Source organism: Chiloscyllium punctatum, chromosome 3 (assembly GCF_047496795.1).
Source record: "Chiloscyllium punctatum isolate Juve2018m chromosome 3, sChiPun1.3, whole genome shotgun sequence".
NCBI lineage: Eukaryota > Metazoa > Chordata > Chondrichthyes > Orectolobiformes > Hemiscylliidae > Chiloscyllium > Chiloscyllium punctatum.
The window spans coordinates 153,301,595-153,323,375 of NC_092741.1; the positions used below are offsets into that span (position 1 = coordinate 153,301,595).

The 21,781-nt window shown below is 40.2% G+C and overlaps 1 protein-coding gene across 4 annotated transcripts in view; it reads left to right on the forward strand.

Moving 5' to 3' along the window:
* The window catches only part of wdr35 (WD repeat domain 35), a 105,749-nt gene that overhangs the window by 46,844 nt on the left and 37,124 nt on the right, over positions 1-21,781 (forward strand). For all 4 annotated transcript variants that reach the window (XM_072562613.1, XM_072562623.1, XM_072562641.1 and 1 more), the window contains 4 exons: positions 1,257-1,366; positions 7,500-7,710; positions 13,285-13,365; positions 14,020-14,156. In XM_072562613.1, coding sequence (XP_072418714.1) covers positions 1,257-1,366; positions 7,500-7,710; positions 13,285-13,365; positions 14,020-14,156 — 539 coding nt within the window. The remainder of the gene's footprint in view (positions 1-1,256; positions 1,367-7,499; positions 7,711-13,284; positions 13,366-14,019; positions 14,157-21,781) is intronic.

Genomic DNA, 21,781 nt, shown 5'->3' on the forward strand with positions numbered 1-21,781 from the left:
GTGGGTTTGTTTAAATGTATGTTTAAGGGTTTAGTCAGTCTACCTTTAAAGAGATTGAAGAAATGCATGTAAAAAAGGCAGAAATATCAAGTTGAGCTAACTGGAGTCATGCTGGCTTTTGGTTTGATATTAAATAGTATGTACAGAACCGTAAGTGTGAAATGCTACAACTACTTATTGAAATAACGCCATATGTTGTACCCAAGCGAATATCTAAGACAAGATCCTTAACTTATCTGCTAGATGGTTATTGTATCAAATGTCTTACAATGATGTAGTCTTGTCTCATGCAGCTTCTGCCTATTTCCACCTCTGTGACTTCACCCAATTTCACACTGTCTGAATTAACCTGCTGCTGAAACCCTCATTCATGCTTTTTGGACTTCAACTATTCCAACCCAATCCCCTCTGTACGCTAATGGTCATCTAAAGCTTAGCTGCAAATATCTTGACTCACCATAAGCTCTATTTCCTGTTAGCTTTGTGCTCACTGATCTACATTGATGTCAAAATGGGCATTTTGTTCTCATCCTTGTTTTGAAATCCCTTCATAGTCTTGCTCCTGTCTATCTCTCTAAGCTCCTCCCTATCTCTCTAAGCTTCTCCAGCCCTGCAACACGCTGGGATATATGCCTCTAATTCTAATTATATATCCTCTAATTCTAGCCTGTCACATTCCCAATTATAATTATTCCAGTATTCGCGGCCCCTGAACTGGAAGTCCCTTCCTACACCTCTCTGCTGTCCTACCTTTTCTTCATTAAAACACTTCATAAAACCTACCTGTTTGACCAACCTTTTGTAATTTAAATTAATTAATATCTCCTCATGTTCCATTGTATCATACATCATTTTACAATGTTATCGAGAATCACTTTGGAATATTTCATTTACTAATCCAGTACCTTAATGTACTCGAACAGAGTGCGGCTTAGTCTAACTCCAGCAATAAATGAAGGATACTTGATACTTGAGGACTGAAGAAGAGCTGATCAAAACTTGATTTTGTTTTATGTGTTTTCATTAAATGCACCTCTTGTCTGATTATTTAAATTGTAGAAATAAACAAACATCCTGCAGCTGTCCAGCTTTTCTGGTTATGTGGCTGGGTGAGAAGATTGGTAGCAAGGTTGTGTTTAGGAAATATAATTCATAATACCAGGCCTGATAGTTAGAATACTGAAGAGAAAATACTTCTACAAATATTTTGACCAGTTATGTGCGCATAATTAGTTACAATGCTTTGTATTTTGCAGGGTCGTGAATCAGGGAAAATTCAGAAATATAGTTTACCAAATGTTAGTCTGTTACAAAAGTATTTGTTCAACTACAGAAGTTATCAATTATCACTGAACTCTAATTCCAGGTGAGTCTTTTTCATAAAGAAATAATGGAATTGATTTTTTAAAGTCTTTTCCTGTAAGTAGTTACACATTGCATCCTACTTGGTTGTAGATCATCATATGTAAAGCTGCCATTGCACAGTGTGGGGGGGGGGGTGGTTATATGCAGTAGAACCTACAAATGATGTTGACCCCTTGTCCAACACCAGCCTGTGTGATAAAAGTCACCATCAGCTACATGTGGTTTCCTGAAGAAGGGCTTATGCCCGAAACGTCGATTCTCCTGCTTCTTTGATGCTACCTGACCTGCTGCGCTTTTCCAGTAACACATTTTTCAGCTCTACGTGTGGTGTGGGCCTTCTTCAGTTGTATATAATGTGTGATAAGGGTGGGAGCAATTAATTGTCTATTTAAGGGCCTGAATAGACCCAAAGGTAAGGGGTTACTTGTTGCCTGTACTGGCCCCTGTAAAATTGGAGTCAGGTAGAGTTGGAGGCATGTGAGACATGTGCTGTGTTTGATGAGTACCTTGCCCTCAAACAGGTAAGGAATCAAATCATTTCAACTGAGGTCTTATTCTTGAAGGCTGCAGATCTCGGGAATGATCTGCCATCAAAATATCAGCTTCCTGAGCCTTTGGTGCTCATCAATGTTGTGGAAGCTAATTCTCTGTGTTGGGGAGGAATGGGTGTTCTTCTCCTTGGAGCTGGATGCTTATTTTAATCCCCTGTGCCCAGCAAAGAGGTAGTGAGTGCGGAAATGGCAGCCGATACTGTTGTTGCTTAAACAGCTACTATTTATTGTATATTGCTGTTGGTGCTCTTCTTGTTCTTCATGAAATGTTCAAGGTTGAGCTGCATAATCTTTTTCCATACCAAGGTGAGATCTACCAGCTAGGAAGTGTAGCTAAAGATGACTGAAATGCAAGACAGGTGAAGAATCTTCAAAGAAATTGCCATCTACCAGTTAAGCACTGTATACTCTCTGAGGAGTACTGTGAGCAGTAGCCTTTAATTTGGCAATGGCTGCTGCTCTTCAGTTTCACAGTTTACTGGTTTCCAAGCCTGTCAGTTTCACTGAAGAAGCATTTCTTGATATGCACTCACCTCAAAATATCTTGGTGAGTTGTTGGTAGCTCAAGGAATAGACTTGCAAACTTTAAAGCCAGAATACTTGATTTAAGCAGCATCTAATTATCCAGCAGTTCTATGAGAATTTCTTGGTTCTGAAGGAGGATCACTGGACCTGAACATTAACTCTGCTTTTCCTCCACAGATCTGTTGAGCTTTTCCAGCAGTTTCTGTGTTTGTTTCAGATTTCCAGCATCCACATATCTTTCTGTTTCTTGTGTGGGAATTCCTCACTCCTTCAAACCCACTGGGTGAAATCTGGAAGAATACAACTTACTTTGGGTCAAAACAATGCAAAAATAAGTAATGGGTTTATCAAATAATTTTATCAATTCAGTTGATGTTTCCATTCATCCATTTGAACTATTCTTGCAGGTTTGGCAAGAAGTTACTATGTTGTAAACTAGATTCTAGTTCCAGCACCCTAAATGTGGTCGCCCAGTTGTCAAGAATAGCTGAAAGTAATATTTTGTACTTTACTTCATTACAAAAGCAAATACAACGTAGCACAACAAATCCTTTTTAATACAGCTCACAAAAGAAGAGCATGGCCACTGTAGTATTGTATTAGTATTTAATAAGGTTGTTGGCACATCTAAACATAAACACTTGTCACGTTTTCCAGAAATACCTAAGTCCAAACACCCACAGAGGTTTTAAAGACTGAAATCACTAAATTAATTTCTGTGTAATTTTCACACCACTGTAAAAGTCCATATAAAAAAATGTTAAATACATGGTTTGGCAAAGATTAAAATATCGATGAAGAAGTCTTAAATGTCAAAATCCCCATATATTGATTTAGATGTTCATTTATTTCATTTAATTCAATTTAATTTAATTTAACTGGGACAGCTATCATTGGAGAAGGTAAAACTGAGATTGAGACATGAGAATTTTATTCCCCTGTTTCATATTTTCATTAGTTATTCATTTAAATGGACTTCATTGGATATAATGGCAATTTTATGAATGCTAGAAAAATATCCAGTGATTTAGGGTGTAGGTTTGCTCGCTGAGCTGTAGGTTTGATATCCAGATGTTTCATTACCTCGCTAGGTAACATCATCAGTGGCGACCTCCAAGCGAAATGAAGCTGTTGTCTCCTGCTTTCTATTTATATGTTTGTCCTGGATGGGGTTCCTGGGGTTTGTGGTGATGTCATTTCCTGTTCGTTTTCTGAGGGATTGATAGATGGTATCTAGATCTATGTGTTTGTTTATGGCATTGTGGTTGGAGTACCAGGCCTCTAGGAATTCTCTAGCGTGTCTTTGCTTAGCCTGTCCCAGGATAGATGTGTTGTCCCAGTCAAAATGGTGGTTTTTCTTTCCTCCGTGTGTAGGGCTACGAAGGAGAGAGGGTCGTGTCTTTTTGTGGCTATCTGGTGTTCGTGTATCCTGCTGGCTAACTTTCTTCCTGTTTGTCCTATGTAGTGTTTGTGGCAGTCCTTGCATGGAATATCCAGTGATAATCATTTATTTTAATAGAAACTGGAAACTGCTTATGGCCATTACTTGAACTTGAAAAAGTACTTTAAAAATTTGAGCAAATAATGGTGGACATGCAGTAACTTTGCAGCGACAAAGAAAAGTAACATTTCTGTTTGATAACCATTTTTCAGAACTGGAAGAAGTCAGAAATCTAATGTTTTTTTTAAGCAAGTGCAAAGGCAAGAAAAAAACAAGAGAAAGTCTGTTACAAAGTGGCCGACAGAATAAATTAAATGATAAAAGAGATTATGGTTTAAAAACAAAAGACTGGGGCAAGTCTGAAATATGAACAGAAAATTCTGGAAAGTTTCAGCAAGTCTGCAGCATCTGAGGAGAGAAAGAGTTAATATTTCAAGTTTGTAATGAGTGTTCCTGTCCCCGCAAGCTTCCAACTGCCTGTGCAACAACACACTACGTGATCAACCAAGTAACCAAGTGGGGATTTGTCTTCTCTGCAATCAGTGGGGAGGGGAGGGAATGCAATTGGTCAGGGATCGTGGTAAAACTATGAGAAATAAAAACAGGTGTAGGCTGTTTGGCCCTTCAAGCTTATTCTGCTGATCAGTAGAATCATAGCTGATCTGATATTTCTCACGTCCCCTTGTCTGCCCTTTTCCCGTATCCCTTGATTGCGTGGACACAAGCCAGGAGCTTTTCCGCATTCGTTGTCGGTTGGGATGCTAATGTTCAGGCGAAATGTTTGACTACTTTCTGGGGATTGGGCAACAGTCAGTCTTGTAGGGCCTGCATCTGCAGTCGGGGAAATGCGTACCTTCCAAACCCACGACCACTCACGTCAAGAAGGACAAAGGCAGCAGATACATGGGAACACTCCCATGTTCAAGTTCCCCTCCAAGCCACTCACCATCCAGACTTGGAATTATATCGCTGTTCCTTCACCGTCGGTGGGTCAAAATCCTGGAATTCCCTCCCTAATGGCATTGTGGGTTAACCCACAGCAGGTGGACTGCAGCAGTTCAAAAAAGCAGCTCACCACCACCTTCTCAAGGACGACGAGGGGCGAGCAATAAATGCTGGCCGGCCAGCAATGCCCACATCCCACAAATGAATACATTTTTAAAAATCGTCAGTCAGGGAGCTGCAAATACAGAGGTCTGAGACAAATAAACTGCAGATGCTGAAATCCAAAGTAGACAGGCAGGAGGCTGGAAGAACACAGCAAGCCTGGCAGCATCAGGAGGTGAAGAAGTCGATATTCTGGGTGTAACTCTTCTTCGGGTCTGGTCAGTCATGTCTAGGAACTATACTGAAGTTGTTCAGAGGTCTTGGATGAATACTGTCCTAGTAGTCTGTCTGTTATTCATGAAGAAGGTGCAAGGGGGGCCTTTAGAGGCAGCAGGTGGGGGGAATTACTGCCAAAAGAGGTGGTGGTCTTGAGGCTTGGTGGGGGGAAACAGCAAAAGCAATTGTAGAGGTTGGAATGACAACAGTGATTGAGAGCAATTCCAGGTTTCTAGGAAGCTTGCAGATTGGCATTGGAAAGCATGATAGGCTACAGGAGGATATTATTGTGCCTGTGACTGTAACCATGGCCTCTGTAGCAGTGGGGCTCATTAAGGTGAAATATCAGGGTTCAGGAGCAGAGAGGACAGTTGGAAGCGAAGTTCCTCCACATGGAGGGGATGGCTGGAAATGGACTGTTGGTGTCAAGTGAGGTAAAGGTTGTGTGGGTGGTTGTGGAACCCTGGACCTAGCAACCAGATGGAGCCCAATACTGATGGTGTTCACCATGAGCTGCATTCCCTGACATCACTTGCCATTCTCTAAATGTGAAAGACGTGAAATGCAACTGGAAGATGATTGGGTAGTCCTCAGGTGGGCAGAATAGATAAAAGTAAGGGATCCTTGTCAGCTGGATGCTAGGAAATTGCAGGGGCAAAACCCGAAGATATACCTTTGCAAACTCCAGCTATATTTCATTTGCAATCCTGTATCTGTCCACTTGCAACTTGTGTCATGTAAATACGCTTAGGTGTCAAACGCTGGTCAAAAGCAGCATATATACCATATCATTGCTCTTGCAAATCACACATTGCTATCTGAATGGCTCATAAGTTAAGCGAATGACTTAACAGGAGACAAATGTTGGTCAAGCTGTCCCATCACTTGTGGAACCTCTAAGGGTGCTATGGGATGAGGGGAACATCACTTCATCATGTAAGTATAAGGATAGACTCTAATGAATTCAACGATAAGTTTCATATTTGATGTGGATCTGAGATGGTGTGATCAGTGGATGGAGATGTTGGGGCTTCTGAAAATGCAATTCCACTGCTTGAAACAGTCTGGGGGACCTTCCACTATAGTCTGAACAGAGCATGTTGTAGCATCTGCTGCACAACTGAAGCAGGTAACAAGGTGATGTGATAGATGCTGAGGAACCAGAGGAATGGCAGCATTTCAGAGGACAAGGATGAGGACATTGAGCTGGTGAAAATTTGTTTTTGTGCATGACAGAGCTCAGCTATGTTGGGCATTACTAGCTAGATAGAACCTGATTGACACTGGGGTTCCAGCAGATGAGAGCTGCATACAGAAGACTATCATGAAGTGCAAAATTGTCATTTGTCATTATGTCAACATTTTGTTGACATTTGGCATTGTGGGGGCGAACTTCAGCTTCTTTTGGTTTTTCTGTGTTTGCTTTTGCAGGTTGTATGTTCAGAATTGTTGGATTGCTTGTTTGTATGTGATATTCCCCTACTGGACAATTTACAGGAGCTGGGTCTCAAGTGGGCAATTGGCGGCAGATAGTTGTAACTTAGGAAGGCTGTTTAGATAGAGTGAGGTTAATAATAGTTAAATTGTAAGGCCTGGTAGTTAAACAATGATGAGGGTGAAAAAATGTGCAAGGAACTGTCAGCCATTTGACCATGAGCATCATGGTTTGTGACTGCTGTGCTATTATGTTGTCAGTGAGGGGCAAGATTAGCATGTCAATCTGATCCAGGTGCGTAGCAGCCTTTTAAAGATTGTGAGAGGTCTTTCGGTAGATGTGGCAATGAATGGTGAATTGTTCTGGGAATGATGTGCGATAAGATGGGGGTTAGGTGAATGTGAGAGACACCAAAGGAGTGAAGTAGGTGTAGAAGTAATGATGCGAGAAATCTTGCTGTGCCTGACACTGAAATTCCCTTCAAAACTCTTGACACAGCTTGCATTTATTCAAAGAAAATGTGAAAGTCAACCCTCTGTTTCTATCTCCACAGATGTCCACCATATACGTGGAGCTGCAAGACATAAATCTTAAAATCAGTCCATGAGTTAGAAACAAAGTAATTACTGATATTGTTTTTGCAAAAAAAAAGTTTCCTTATATAATCTGCAGTTGCTGCATTATTGAGTATTTCCAGCATCATCTATTTTATTTAAGGTTTATATCATTCTCAGTATTTTACTTCTGCGCACACAATTTTTTTTAGAATCACTTAAGACATTTATAGTAAGGAATATAGAGACATTGAACTAAATTCAGTGGAAATACTAATGGTGTAACTCTTTCTGTTATTGTCTAGCCGCCTTGCCATCATTGATATTGCAGGTGTTCTGACATTTTTTGACCTTGAGACAAGAACAGTGGACAGTACAGGGCAGCAAGTAGTGGGCGAACAGCTAAAATTTGAGCGTAAAGATGTGTGGGATATGAAGTGGGCAAATGACAACCCAGATTTGTTTGCTATGATGGAGAAGACCAGAATGTATGTGTTTCGAAACTTGGATCCTGAGGTGAGATTTTGAACATATTGTTATGTATATTTCTTGAACTTAAACTTATGTGATATTTCAAGAAATAGAAACAGAAAATGTTGGAAACAATCATTAGCTCAGGCAGCATGTGAATAAACAATGGAAACGTTCATATTTTCAGGTTGTGTTAAAACCCTGTGTTAAACCTAAATGATTACAGATCAATAATATTTTTAAAAGATGTGAAGTACATGGGAATATCTGAGGGAACATGAGATGAGACAAACAGAAATTGGAGAATGAAAAGCTTTTATAAACCAGCATGCCATGGCAGCTAAGAATCTTGAGGGAAGCAAAATCAGGTTTACACAAAGCGTTCAGAATTATCCATCCAAAACTGCAATACTTTCATTTCTCCCCATGCTAAATAGCTCCAAACCAGGTGGTGAAGTATGAAACAGTCTTTACGTACTGTATGTAAAATCTTACCACCCTGTTCAGAATGTTGTGACACACATCCTTGGTAACTGTGACTTGAACATGGACGTTCTGAGCTAGGCTATAAGACTCCTTTGCTAACTGCCTTTACAGATTTTATAAATCAAGCTTTTCATTTATGGCCTAGTGGTGTTATCACTAGACTGTAAATCCAGAGACCCAGGTATGTTCCGAGGATCTAAGATTGAATCCCACTGTGGCAGATGGTGGAATTTGAGATCAATTAAAAAATATGGAAATAAGAGTCTCATGATGACCACGAAACCATTGTCAATTGTTTGAAAAAACCCATCTGGTTCACTAATATCCTTTAGAAAAGAAAATGTGCCATCCTTACCTGGGTCTGGCCTATATGTGACTCCAGACCCACAGCAATATGCTTGAATCTCAACTGTCCTCTGGGCAATTAGGGATGGGAAATAAATGCTGGCCTCGTCAGTGATGCTCTCATCCTGTGAATGAATAAAAAAAACCTTTGTGGCAAATGGGACTTGAACCTGGCCTTCTGATCCTAAGGTAGAGCCATGACCACTATGCCAAAGACCCCTTTCCTGACTCTTTATCTGAGATGCCACACCATAAGCAATGCACATCATCTTTGTAACTTCATAATACTCCTCCCCACGCCAGTGTTCCCATCTCTGGAAAGACTAGCACATTCAATTCTACACTGCCAGCCTTAATGCTGCAGAGAATATTTAATTTAAAGCCATATTTAGTCCTGAGGACTGAAACCTCCTCAAGCTGTTCCAGGTGTCTATTAAACTTTGAGAAGGTCCAGATGGCTAAACACAGATATGTCGGAGTGGTTATGGAATGGAAAACTGGAATGGTGAGTGTTATGGAACCTGGAATCAAATTTGTGGAGAAAGTATTCAGGACAAGGAAAGTTCCCCTTTAGAAGAATCAGCAGTAAATATGTATATTTGGAAGAACCCATCTTCTACCTCACCTGGAAATAGCATGCAGAATCTTGTAGTATACCGGTGAGTGAGAAGCAAAGTGGGTAGGTGAGAAGTTATTGCATGAGAGGCTAAAAATCAGACTGCAGAAGTGTGGGTTTTCAGTTAAGTTCTTGGAGCTTCTAAAGTCTGATCAAGCTTCCTCATGGCAAATGTCAGGAAGTCTTTTTGTGTGCACTTGCATCTCATACATGGTCACTAAAAAACCAGCTGGTCGGAATTAAATTCCCATTTCCAATTAAATTCTCCATAAGCAAGCAAAATGAAAGTGGAGTTGCAAGTAGATAGGATAGTGAAGAAGGTGTTTGGTATGCTTGCCTTTATTGGTCAGTGCATTGAGTACAGGAGTTGGGAGGCCATGTTGCGGCTGTATAGGACATTGGTTAGGTTACTTTTGGAATACTGCATGCAATTCTAGTCTCTCTGTTATAGGAAGGATGTTGTGAAACTTGAAATGGTTCAGAAAAGATTTACAAGAATGTTGCCAAAGTTGGAGGGTTTGACCTACAGGGAGAGGCTTAATAGGCTGGGGCTATTTTCCCTGGCGCGTTGGAGGCTGAGGGGTGATCTTATAAAGGTTTATAAGACCTCTATAACAAAAACAAAAACAAACAGAGGATAACAAAGAGAGAAATAAGGAAGGAAAGGATCAAATATGAATGTAGGCTAGCCAGTAATATTAGAAATGATGGTAAAAGTTTCTTTCAATACATAAGAAACAAACGACAGGCAAAAATAGACATTGGGCCACTTCAAACTGATGCTGAAAGCCTAGTGATGGGAGATAAGGAAATAGCTGGAGAACTTAATAAGGACTTTGCATCAGTCTTCACAGTGGAAGACATGAGTAATATCCCAACAATTAAAGGGAGTCAGGGGGCTGAGTTGAGTATGGTTGCCATTACAAAAGAGAAAGTGCTAGAAAAGCTAAAAGGTCTTACTTAAAATTGATAAATCTCCTGGCGCCATGGGCTACATCCTAGAGTTCTGAGGGAGGTGGCTGAGGAAATAGCGGAGGCATTGGTTGAGATCTTTCAAAAGTCACTGGAGTCAGGGAAAGTCCCGGATGATTGAAAGATTGCTGTTGTAACCCCCTTGTTCAAGAAAGGATCAAGACAAAAGATGGAAAATTATAGGCCAATTAGCCTAACCTCAGTTGTTGGCAAAATTCTAGAATCCATCATTAAGGATGAGGTTTCTAAATTCTTGGAAGAGCAAAGTTGGATTAGAACAAGTCAACATAGATTTAGTAAGGGGAGGTCATGCCTGACAAACCTGTTGGAATTCTTTGAAGAGGTGACAAGTAGGTTAGACCAGGGAAACCCAGTGGATGTGGTCTATCTAGACTTCCAAAAGGCCTTTGATAAGGTGCCACACGGGAGGCTGCTGAGCAAGGTGAGGGCCCATGATGTTCGAGGTGAGCTACTGACATGGATTGAGGATTGGCTGTCTGACAGAAAGCAGAGAGTTGGGATAAGAGGTTCTTTTTCGGAATGGCAGCCGGTGACAAGCGGTGTCCCACAGGGTTCAGTGTTGGGGCCGCAGCTGTTCACATTTTATATTAATGATCTGGATAAAGGGACTTGGGGGCATTCTAGCGAAGTTTGCCGATGATACGAAGTTAGTTGGACAGGCAAGTCGTACTGAGGTGGGGAGGCTGCAGAAGGATCTAGACAGTCTGGGAGAGTGGTCCAGGAAAATGGCTGATGGAATTCAATGTGAGCAAATGCGAGGTCTTGCACTTTGGAAAAAAGAATACAAGCATGGACTACTTTCTAAACGATAAGAAAATTCATAAAGCCAAAGTACAAAGGGATCTGGGAGTGCTAGTCGAGGATTCTCTAAAGGTAAACATGCAGGTTGAGTCTGTGATTAAGAAAGCGAATGCAATGTTGTCCTTTATCTCAAGAGGGTTGGAATATAAGAGCACCGTTGTGCTACTGAGATTTTATAAAGCTCTGGTTAGGCCCCATTTGGAGTACTGTGTCCAGTTTTGGTCCCCACACCTCAGGAAGGACATACTGGCACTGGAGCGTGTCCAGCGGAGATTCACACGGATGATCCCTGGAATGGTGTGTCAAACATACGAGGAACGGCTGAGGATCCTGGGATTATATTGGAGTTTAGAAGATTAAGGGGAGATCTAATAGAAACTTACAAGATAATACATGGCTTGGAAAGGGTGGATGCTAGGAAATTGTTTCCGTTAGGCGAGGAGACTAGGACCCGTGGACACAGCCTTAGAATTAGAGGGGGTAAATTCTGAACAGAAATGCGGAGATATTTCTTCAGCCAGAGAGTGGTGGGCCTGTGGAATTCATTGCCGCAGATTGCAGTGGAGGCCAGGACGCTAAATGTCTTCAAGGCAGAGATTGATAAATTCTTGATGTCATAAGGAATTAAGGGCTATGGGGAGAATGCAGGTAAGTGGAGTTGAAATGCCCATCAGCCATAATTGAATGGCGGAGTGGACACGATGGGCCAAATGGCCTTACTTCCGCTCCTCTGTCTTATGGTCTTATGGTCTTATAAAATCATGAGGGGATAGGGTATATAGTCAAGGCCTTTTCCCCGGGGTCGGGGGAGTCCAGAACTACAGGCCATAGGTTTAAGCTGAGAAGGAAAAGATATAAAAGGTACCTAAGGGGTAATTTTTTCATGCAGAGGGAGGGTAATTTTTTCATGCAGAGGGAGGTGCATGTTTGGAATGAGCTGCCAGAGGAAGTGGTGGAGGCTGGTACAATTACAACATTTAAAAGGTATTTGAATGGGTATATGATTAGTAAGGGTTTAGAGGGATAGGGGCCAAAGTGCTGGCAAATGGGACTAGATATATTTAGGATATCTGCTCGGCATGGACAGGTTGTATCAAAGAGTCTCTTGCCGTGCTGTACATCTCTATGACTCTATGTGCTTTATAGATCATAGAATGTTACAACACAGCAACAGGTCTTTTGAGCCAATCTGTCTGTGGCGACCATGATGCCATTCTAATTGAATCCCATCTGCCTGCCTTCTGATTGTATGTAGCAGACAAGACATTGTACTTGTTGAGCATTTGAGCGAGTAGCTACTGCTTTGTCCTTTTTGGGGAGCTTTCACCTTGCCATACCATCATTGACATTGGGTGATGATTGTCAAAGTTGCCCTAGCAATTGACCAAAGGAGAAAGGCAGGGCTGTAATTGCCATGCATCACAGAGGCTTTCCAGAGTAGATGCATGTGGCCGTGGATGAAAGTCTGTCTAGTTAGTTGACCCAAGTTGGCCACAGAATGCTATTAGCCCATGATGTCTAGCTGTAGGCATCATCTCTAACAACCCAAATGATGCTCCTGGCTTGCAGGGCATAAATGTTTGGCTGGTTGTCTTTAAAATATGGTGCCAGGGACATTTCTTGCTCCATCCCACCAAAAGATTTGCCGTACTGCTACTCCATAACAGAACATTCTGCCTACTATTTGTGGCCCTGGTCTGTAGTGTGAGCATTATACAGCTTTAAATTAACAGGTAAATGGTCAAAGGATAAAAAATATAGGTGATAGGTTTGTAAAATAGTAAATAAGGGTATCCCAGAAGGAATGACAATTGTAACTACTTTCCATTCTTGAGCTCTGACCTTTAATGTCTAATCAAATTAGGCAGTGGCCTGTATGCTGGTTAATTCTTCTTCCAAACAACATCTCTTTCCTGACATCATCTAAAGGCCCCATCTGTATGTAATGTTAAAGGGGGTGATGCTGCTATCGTTCTCAAGTTCCACTTCGTCAAATCAAATTATTGGTAATGGCACTCATAATAAACTAGGAGCTTAAGGGGTTTTATAAGAAAAAACAATCACAAAAGTATAGTTTGGCAGACTCCCTGCTAGCTAGAATGTTTGCTTGTACTATTTGAATACGGGTTTATTCGGAAAGCCTGACATATGTTTTAGTTTTATGGTATTTGCCACAAGTTGTGTTTTTTTAGCGGTAAATTTTTCTTGGTCTGTTTTGGAACATGATGTATTTTTGGAGTTTGTACTTCTATTCATTTGTAACAAAGGTAGTGTTGAGCACCATTCATTAGGTAAGTAAGATATTGAAACTAATTTTGTGCAACAGCAGATTTTCTTCTTGGTGAATTTAATATTAGACTGTTCAATTATTTTTATAGGAACCAATTCAAACATCTGGGTATATATGCAGTTTTGAAAATTTGGAAATCAAATCTGTACTTTTGGATGAAGTTTTGAAGGTAATGTTTTAATGCAGTATTCATCATATATAAAATGTAAATCATTGGAAGGCTACTTGTACAGTTAATGTTGGCAACGATCATTAATCATGTGCACTTTTTTCTAATTTAATTACTTATTTTCTACTGCTTATCCATGAAGAAACTATTTGCTGTTTTGAAGTGCCTCTGTGTAATTGGTCCAACTGTTTTTAAACACTCAACCCCAATATTCTCAAGGAATCATGGAGGCTGTTTGTGAATATGGTAACAATTCTAAAACCTCAGTCATCAGACCCAGGACAATGTCACAGCCCAGCATTTTAAAAATATTTTATTATTTAACATGTTCTATTTAATGGGATGTGGCCAATGCTGGTTGAGCCCAAGTTGCCTTGGGTCAAAGGACCATCTTTGGATTGTGGGAGGAAACTGGAGCACCCAACGGAAACCCACGCAGACACAGGGACAAAATGCAAACTCGACACAGTCACCCAAGGGTGGAATTGAACCTGGATCCCTGAGCTGTGAGGTAGCAGTGATAACCACTGAACCACTGTCCCAGCAACATTATACAGGAACTTGTCACTTATCAATTTATGAGAAAGATGTTGTTGATTATTTATTCTGTGGACTTACTTTAGTAAAGGTGGTCTCTATTGATTTTTCTCTTAGGAGCCAAGCCAGCCCAACAAGGACTACATCATTAATTTTGAAATTCGTTCTCTACGTGATAGCCGAAGTCTTATAGAAACTGTCGGAATTGAAGATGCCTGTGCGTTCATTGAAGAAAACCCTCACCCAAGACTTTGGTAAGGAGTCTGAATATCAAATGTTTTACTTCTGGTGTTTTGTTGTCAACAGTATCACATGGCCCCAGCTTTTCAGACACTTGGCAAAATCTGAGTGTTTCCTGTTCCATTAGTTTTCCTCACATGCGACTGAACATTGCAGTCATCCCATTGAGGAGAATATGTGTTTTTTGTGTTTCAAGTATCTGTCTGTTCCAGCAATACACAAAGACTGATTGATTCATTGTCAGTTGGATTCTAAGATGTTTTCTATATTTCCATTGCCACAGAAGTGTGAATTAATTTTGATGGTTTTTCTTGAGCGTACGATTTTCAATTTTTAGATTAGATTAGATTCCCTACAGTATGGAAACAGGCCCTTCGGCCCAACAAGTCCACACTGACCCTCTGAGACCCACCCAGACCGAGTCCCCTACCCTACATTTACCCCTGACTAATACACCTAACACTATGGGCAATTTTAGCATGGCCAATTCACTTGACCTGCACATCTTTGGACTGTGGGAGGAAACCCACGCAAACACCGGGAGAACATGCAAACTCCACACAGACAGTTGCCTGAGGCGGGAATCAAACCCGGGTGCCTGGTGCTGTGAGGCAGCAGAGTTATCCACTGAGCCACCTTGCAGCCCCAATTCTTATCTGCAGGTTTGTAACCCAAAAGTTCTGTCAAAGTTCCATTGGGTTTCTCCAATTTTCTTTGGTAATTTTAGTCTACAGTATTTTTCTACAGGAGTGGGGCCATTTGGCCCTTCGAGCCTGCATCATCATTCAATATGATCATGGCTGATCGTGCAATCTCAGTATCCCAGTTCCACCCTCTCCCCATAACCTCTTAATCACTTTAGCCGCTCTCTCTTGAATACATCTAATTAATTGGCTCCAACATCTTCCTGTGGGAGAGAATTCCACAGTTCACAACTCTGAAGAAATTCTTCCTCATCTCAGACCTGAATGGCTGACCCCTTATTCTTAGATTGTGACCCCTTGTTCTGGATTTCCCCAACATCGGGAACATTCTTCCCACATCTAGCCTGTCCAGTTTCATCAGGATCTTACATGTTTCTATGAGATTGCCCCCTCATTTTTCTAAATTCGAGTGAATGCAAGCCCAGTCGATCCAGTCTTTCCTCATATGTCAGTCCTGCCATCCCGGGAATCAGTCTGGTGAACCTTCGCTGGATTCTCTCAATAGCAAGAATGTCATTTCTCAGACTAGGAGACCAAAACTGCACACAATACTCACCAAGGCCCTGTATAACTGTAGCAAGACATCCTTACTCCGATATTCCAGTCCTCTCGCTATGAAGGCCAGCTTGCCATTAGCTTTCCTCAGCTCCTGCTGCACCTGCATGCTAATCTACAGCAACTGTTCCACCATGACACCCAGGTCTTGTTGCACCTCATCTTTTCCTAAACTGCTACTGTCCAGATAACAATCTGCCTTCCTGTTTTTGCGACCAAAGTGGATAACCTCACATTTATTGACATTATATTGCATTTGCCAAGTATTTGCCCTCTTAGCTAGTCTGTTCAAGTCACCCTGCAGCCTCTTAGTATCCTCCTCATATCACACACTGCCACCCAGCTTAGTGCCATTTGCATATTTGGAGATATGGCATTCAAATCCCTTGTCCAAATCATTAATGTATGTCATGAACAGCTGAGGTCCCAGCACTGAACCCTGCGATACCCCACTTGTCATTGCCTGCCACTCTGAAAAGGGCCCATTTATTCCAACTCTTTGCTTCCTGTCTGCCAACCAGTTCTGTATCCATGTTAATACGTTACCTCCAATATCATGAGCTTTAATTTTCCTGACTAATCTTGTGAGTGGAACCTTGTCAAACGCAAGTACACAACACCTACTGATTCACCATCGTCTACTGGTCACATGCTCAAAAAAAATTCTGGAAGATCTGTCAAGCATGATTTCCCTTTAATGAATCCATGCTGACGAGGACCGATTCTGTCACTGCTTTCCAAATGTTTAGTTATTACATCCTTAATGATTGGTTGTGGGGAAAATGCTGGAGTCAATGTCAGGCTAAACGGCCTATAATCCCCATTTTATCTCTCCCTCATTTTTTAAAGAATGGGGTTACACTAGATACCATCCAGTCCATTAGAACTCTTCAAGAGTCTACAGAATACTGGAAAATGATCACCATTGCATCCGCTATTTTTAGGGCCACTTCCTTAAGTACTCTGGGCTGTTGAGCATCAGGCCCTGGGGACTTTTCGAGTTTTAGTCCCATCAGTTTCCCCAGTACCATTTCCTCACTAATAAAGATTTCCTTCAGTTCCTCCCTCATGCTTGACCCTCTGTCCCGTAGCATTTCCTGAAGATTATTTGAGTCTTCCTTAGTGAAGACAGATCCAAAGTATTTGTCCAACTGGTGTGCCCTCTCTTTGTTGTGCATTATGAATTCACCTGATTCTAACTGCAAGGGACCTACATTTGTCTTCACCAGTCTTTTTCTCCTCACATATCTATAGAAGCTTTTGCAGTCAGTTTTTATGTTTTTCGCATGCGTACATTCATATTTTATTTCCCTTTCTAAATTAAACCCTTTGTCCTCCTCTGCTGACTTTCAAATTTCCCTCAGTCCTCAGGTTTGCTCCTTTTTCTGGCCAATTTATCTGCATCCTCTTTTGCTTTAACACTGTTTCTGATTTCCCTTGTTAGCCATGGTTGAGCCACCTCCTGTTTTCCTCTTAAGCCAGACAGGTATGCACAATTGTTGAAGTTCATCTATATGTTCTTTAAATGTCTGCCATTGCCTGTCCACCTTAAATATTCTTGGCCAGTTTATCCTAGTCAAAGAAAAGAGTTTTAGTTTTTAGAACAATTTATTCTTTAAAAGGATAATATTATAAAATTTAAAAAGAAACTTTTACATTTAATTTTGTGTTGAAAGAGCATAAAAGGTACTTTTAGGTACTTTGGTACCAAAATAAATGGATTCTGTGACTGTTGGAGCTAAAGGTAAAGGGAACACAGAGGTATTTTTGACTTGAGTCTTGCAGCAGTTCATCAGTCTGTGACACAGGAGTTTGGGTACCTGAGATCAACATTTATTGAGTGGAAACTGAGAATATGTTAAAGCTTGTAGATTACATTTGATATCTAAGCAGGATTGCTTTACGTAATGCTTGTATAGCCGTATAATAACTCTGGAGCTATATACTAACTGGGAGCCATGAAACTACATTTTTCGTCATCCCAGATTGAAAATGTCTGCACTAGTCTTTATTCCGTGTCCTTTATTTTGAAACTGATTATGTAAACCTTGAAATATAATACTTTTTCATATTCAGAGGGTACTCATAATACAAGGGCCTAAATACTAAATTAACCCTAAATTAGTCACTAACTTCTGGGAATCTTTTCAAACTTGCTGAGAGTCTACTGCGTCTGCTTAACATCCAGATCTGGTGGCTATATAGTAGAGTGCATGAAACAGACCTGAAAAATATACAAATTTACTTTGGGTCCAAGTAAGGAAGCATAAGAACCTTGTTTTTTAAACAAAGGACTATTTAGAACTGATGTATTTTAAGTTAAAATAGCTTGCTGTCAAAGATAGTTCAACCTCTGGCACTTTTCTAAGGATGCTTAAATGATGTCAGAAGCTTTTAATAGCCATTTTACTCTTTCGTTGTGTCAACAGATATCTCACCTACTGGAGAATTTAGCCTTTGATTTTTCATGCATCTGTTTCTCTCGGGCTCCCTGATATCATACCCTGTTGAATGTTGCCTCTTTTAAGTCAAATGTGTTAATCTTTAGATCCTGTCTATGTTTTCTGCTTGAACTTTGTTATTCTGAATAAATCCATTCTGAGGGGATTGTTAGTAATTTAATGGTACTTGGTGGCATCAGTAAAAGTCCCAACCTTCAATTTACTAATGGTTGGGAGGAGGCTGGTTTATTCTTTTTGTAGATATGACAAAGCTGGGCAAACTCCTGTAATCTGGATTAGTGGTGCTGGAAGAGCACAGCAGTTCAGGCAGCATCCAAGTAGCTTCGAAATCGACATTTTGGGCAAAAGCCCTTTTTACCTCGTTGATTCAAACTCCTGTAATGTTGAGCCAAAAGCCAGTTTTATATTTTATCAAAATAATTTGGCCATGGTGGGAGACAAACTTTAAATATTTGACTTAGCTGGGATCCTGGTAGAATCCATTGTCGTCTCCACTGTTAAGACATGTGGACTCCAGTCCTGTTGCTGGGTGTTGACATCAATGATTTTGGAGATCTTAAAAGGATATCATGTGTGAGTATTTCCTCATCACTTTATGCTTTAAATGCAGGTAAATGCTCTGTTTTCTCACTTGCACTTTCATGGTCGTCTGCACTTTGTTTGTGAAAGGAACATAGGTACAAGAGTAGTTCATTAATCCTGTGAATCTCCTCTGCCATTCAGTGTGATCTTGACTGATCAAACCCTTCATTGACGTTTAGCCACCTCTTCCCCATAATCCTGTATGCCACTGGTAATCAGAGATCTATCAATTTCTACGATGTACATAGTCAAAGACTGATCTTTCACGGCCCTTTGTGGCAGAGAATTTCAAATGTTCAGGACATCCTGAGTAAAAACATTTTTCCTCAACTTGGACCCTCTTTTTAGAATCCCCAACCAGGCAAACATCTTACATGGATCTATCCTATCTATCTCTTTATGTATTTTGTAAGTTTAAGTGAGGAAACTCATTCTTCAAATTTTCTAAAGAATACAGGCTTAGATTGCCCAAAAACAGGAATTGCTGAAGAAACTCAGCAGGTCTGGCAACATTAGTGCAGAGAATTAGTGTGTCGAGTCTGGTGTCCCTTCTTCAGAATTCACACATCTCTCAATCTCTCTCAATCTCTTCATAGGACTGTCCTGCCATTCCATGAACAGGTCTGGTGAACACTCACTGCACTCTCTCTGTGGCTAATTATTTTTCCTGAGATAAGGAGACCAAAACTGCACACAGTGCTGCAGGCACAGCCTAACTAAGCTTCTTTACAATTGAAACAAGTCTTCACTCCTGTTGTACTCAAATCCTCTTGCAATAACAGAAACATTCCATTAGTCTTCCTAATGGCTTGCTACACCTTGCTGCATGTTAGCCTTCAGTAGCTTTTCAATGTCTACACCTAGGTCCTTATGTACATTTACACTTTTCAACTTCATTTAAGCAAACCTTGCACATCTGTTTCTCCTATCACTGTGGATAATCCTCACATTTTTTTCCACATTATATTCCATTTGCTATGTTCTTGTCCATTCTGTAAGCCCAGCCAAATCCTCCTGAAGCTGTTTTGCAACTTTTTCACAACACATATTCCCACTTAGTTTTGTGCCATTCACAAATTTGGAAATATGACGTTTAGTCCACAGTCTAAACAATTGATTTTTATTGTGAACGATGGTTAAGGAGCCAATTTCTCATAATCACTTGGCTTTCAATCAGCATTGTTGGGTATTGTAGATCTGGTGAGCCTTCTGAGTCTTTAATTGTAGCTCTCAGCATGATTGTGGTGCCTTTCTCTAGTCTTAACCTTACTTTTTGGGGTTTCATTTTTGGATCACCAGGTTGTGCTACTTCACATACGTCTGTGAGGCTCATGATGTTGCATGTCATGTCAGTGTCTAACTCTTTATGTTCACAAGAATGCAAATAGGATATTATTTTACAAGAGAAGTCTTTGTGCATTATATTTCACAAGTGAAAATGCAGACTTTGTGGGCTTAAAGAGGTTGAAAGATAGTATAGGGAAAATATAGAGGGAAAATAGGATAGTATAGGGAAAATAGCATGGAATTTAAATAGATTAATTTTGATAGTCAAAATTAGAAATGGCTGTGGGGATCTTGATGTCAGATTAATTTGTATCTATTGCTTCTGATCTAGGCAGTGTAACAACTTTACTTTGCCTGCATTGCTACAGCCAGAACTAACACTCTGTTATTTAACTGCCATATCAGCAGTGGACTCAAAGTTGTGAGAAGTTAGCACAATATGCTTAATAATTAAAATATTAATCTAGATTTTCCTTCACATTAAGAAAGACAATTTCTGTGAATACAATGTCAGAAATTAAGAAAGGAATAAAAGTCATTGATACCAAAACTTTAGTGACCAGTGGTGTTATTAGCATAGACATTTTACAGCACTAAAGGTGCTAAATCAATAGAATTTTTTGTTGTTCATCAATAAATCAGAGGACAAATTGCTTTTTATGAGAATTCCCTCCCCCATTGTTTTATGACTTTTATTGTTTTGTGTTCGCTGCCCATACATGTATTTTGATGTTACCGTCATTAAAGATTGTAGGATAATCGCACCTTTAAATACACAACTGTGACTATGCTGGTGAGTTGTTTAATTTGGTCCTTTTACTTTTAAAATGGACTAAAAATGATTGACTTTTTAAAACAAATATGATCCAGGATGAACTTTTCCTAGGATTATGCATTTATTATTTTAATTATGTCAGTTTCTTTTTTAGGAAACTTCTTTTGCATTTATTTCAGCTAATATCTGGTTTCCTCACAGTAAGCTACATTTATGCTGCCGGTTACTGATGTCAGAATGGTGTCTCCTGTCTGTCATACACTATTGGCAGAATCTTATCTCATTGAAAGCGGTGTTACAGGTAGACCGGGTGAAGAAGAAGGCATTTAGCATGCTGGCCTTCGGTTGAGGCATTGAGTATAGGAGTTGGGATGTTATGTTACAGTTGTATAAGTTGCTGAGGAGGCTGTACTGGAGTATTGGGTACAGTTTTGGTCAACCTGTTATAGGAAAGACACACTTAAACTGGAAAGAATGAAAAGAAGATTTATGAGGATGTTGCCAGTACTAGTAGGCCTGAGTTATAGGGAAGAGGTTGACCAGGATAGGATTTTCTTGTGACCTTATTGAGGTACATAAAATCATGCGGGGCATAGATAGGATGAATGCATATAGTCTTTTTCCCAGGGATGTGGAATTGAAAACTAGAGGGCATAGTTTCAGGTGAGAGGGTAAAGATTTAAGAACACCTTGACGGACAGCTTTTTCACGCAGGGAGTGGTGCATGTATGGAATGGACTGCCAGAGAAAGTGGTTGAGACAAGCATAATAGCAACATTTAAAAAACATTTGGATAGGTACATGGATGGGAAGGGTTTAGAGGGAGATGGACCAAATTTCGGCAATTGGAACTAGCAACATGGACTAGTTTGGGCTGAAGGGCCTATTTCCATGCTGTATTACTCTATGACTCTATAACATTGTGATCCCCAACTAAATAAAATCAAGCTATAACAGAGCTATATGCTTATATGTGGTTTCATGCATTCGTGGTGGTGGTGATTAATTTTTAATAATAGGAGAAAGTTTGAAATTGCAGAAGTTTATTGAAGCTTCAACAAAAAGTGTGTCATCAATGTGTGGCTCTAGACTGAGCTAGAATTACATTGTGATGCAGATTTGTACAGCTAGATTGCACCATTACTCAGCATAACTCCAATTAAGGCATGCAAAACTTAAACTGACATTTTATTTATGCCACTGTGTTGTCTTCAAAACATGAAACACTATTTTCTTAGAATAAAATGAAATATAGCTAATTGAATTCTTACTTT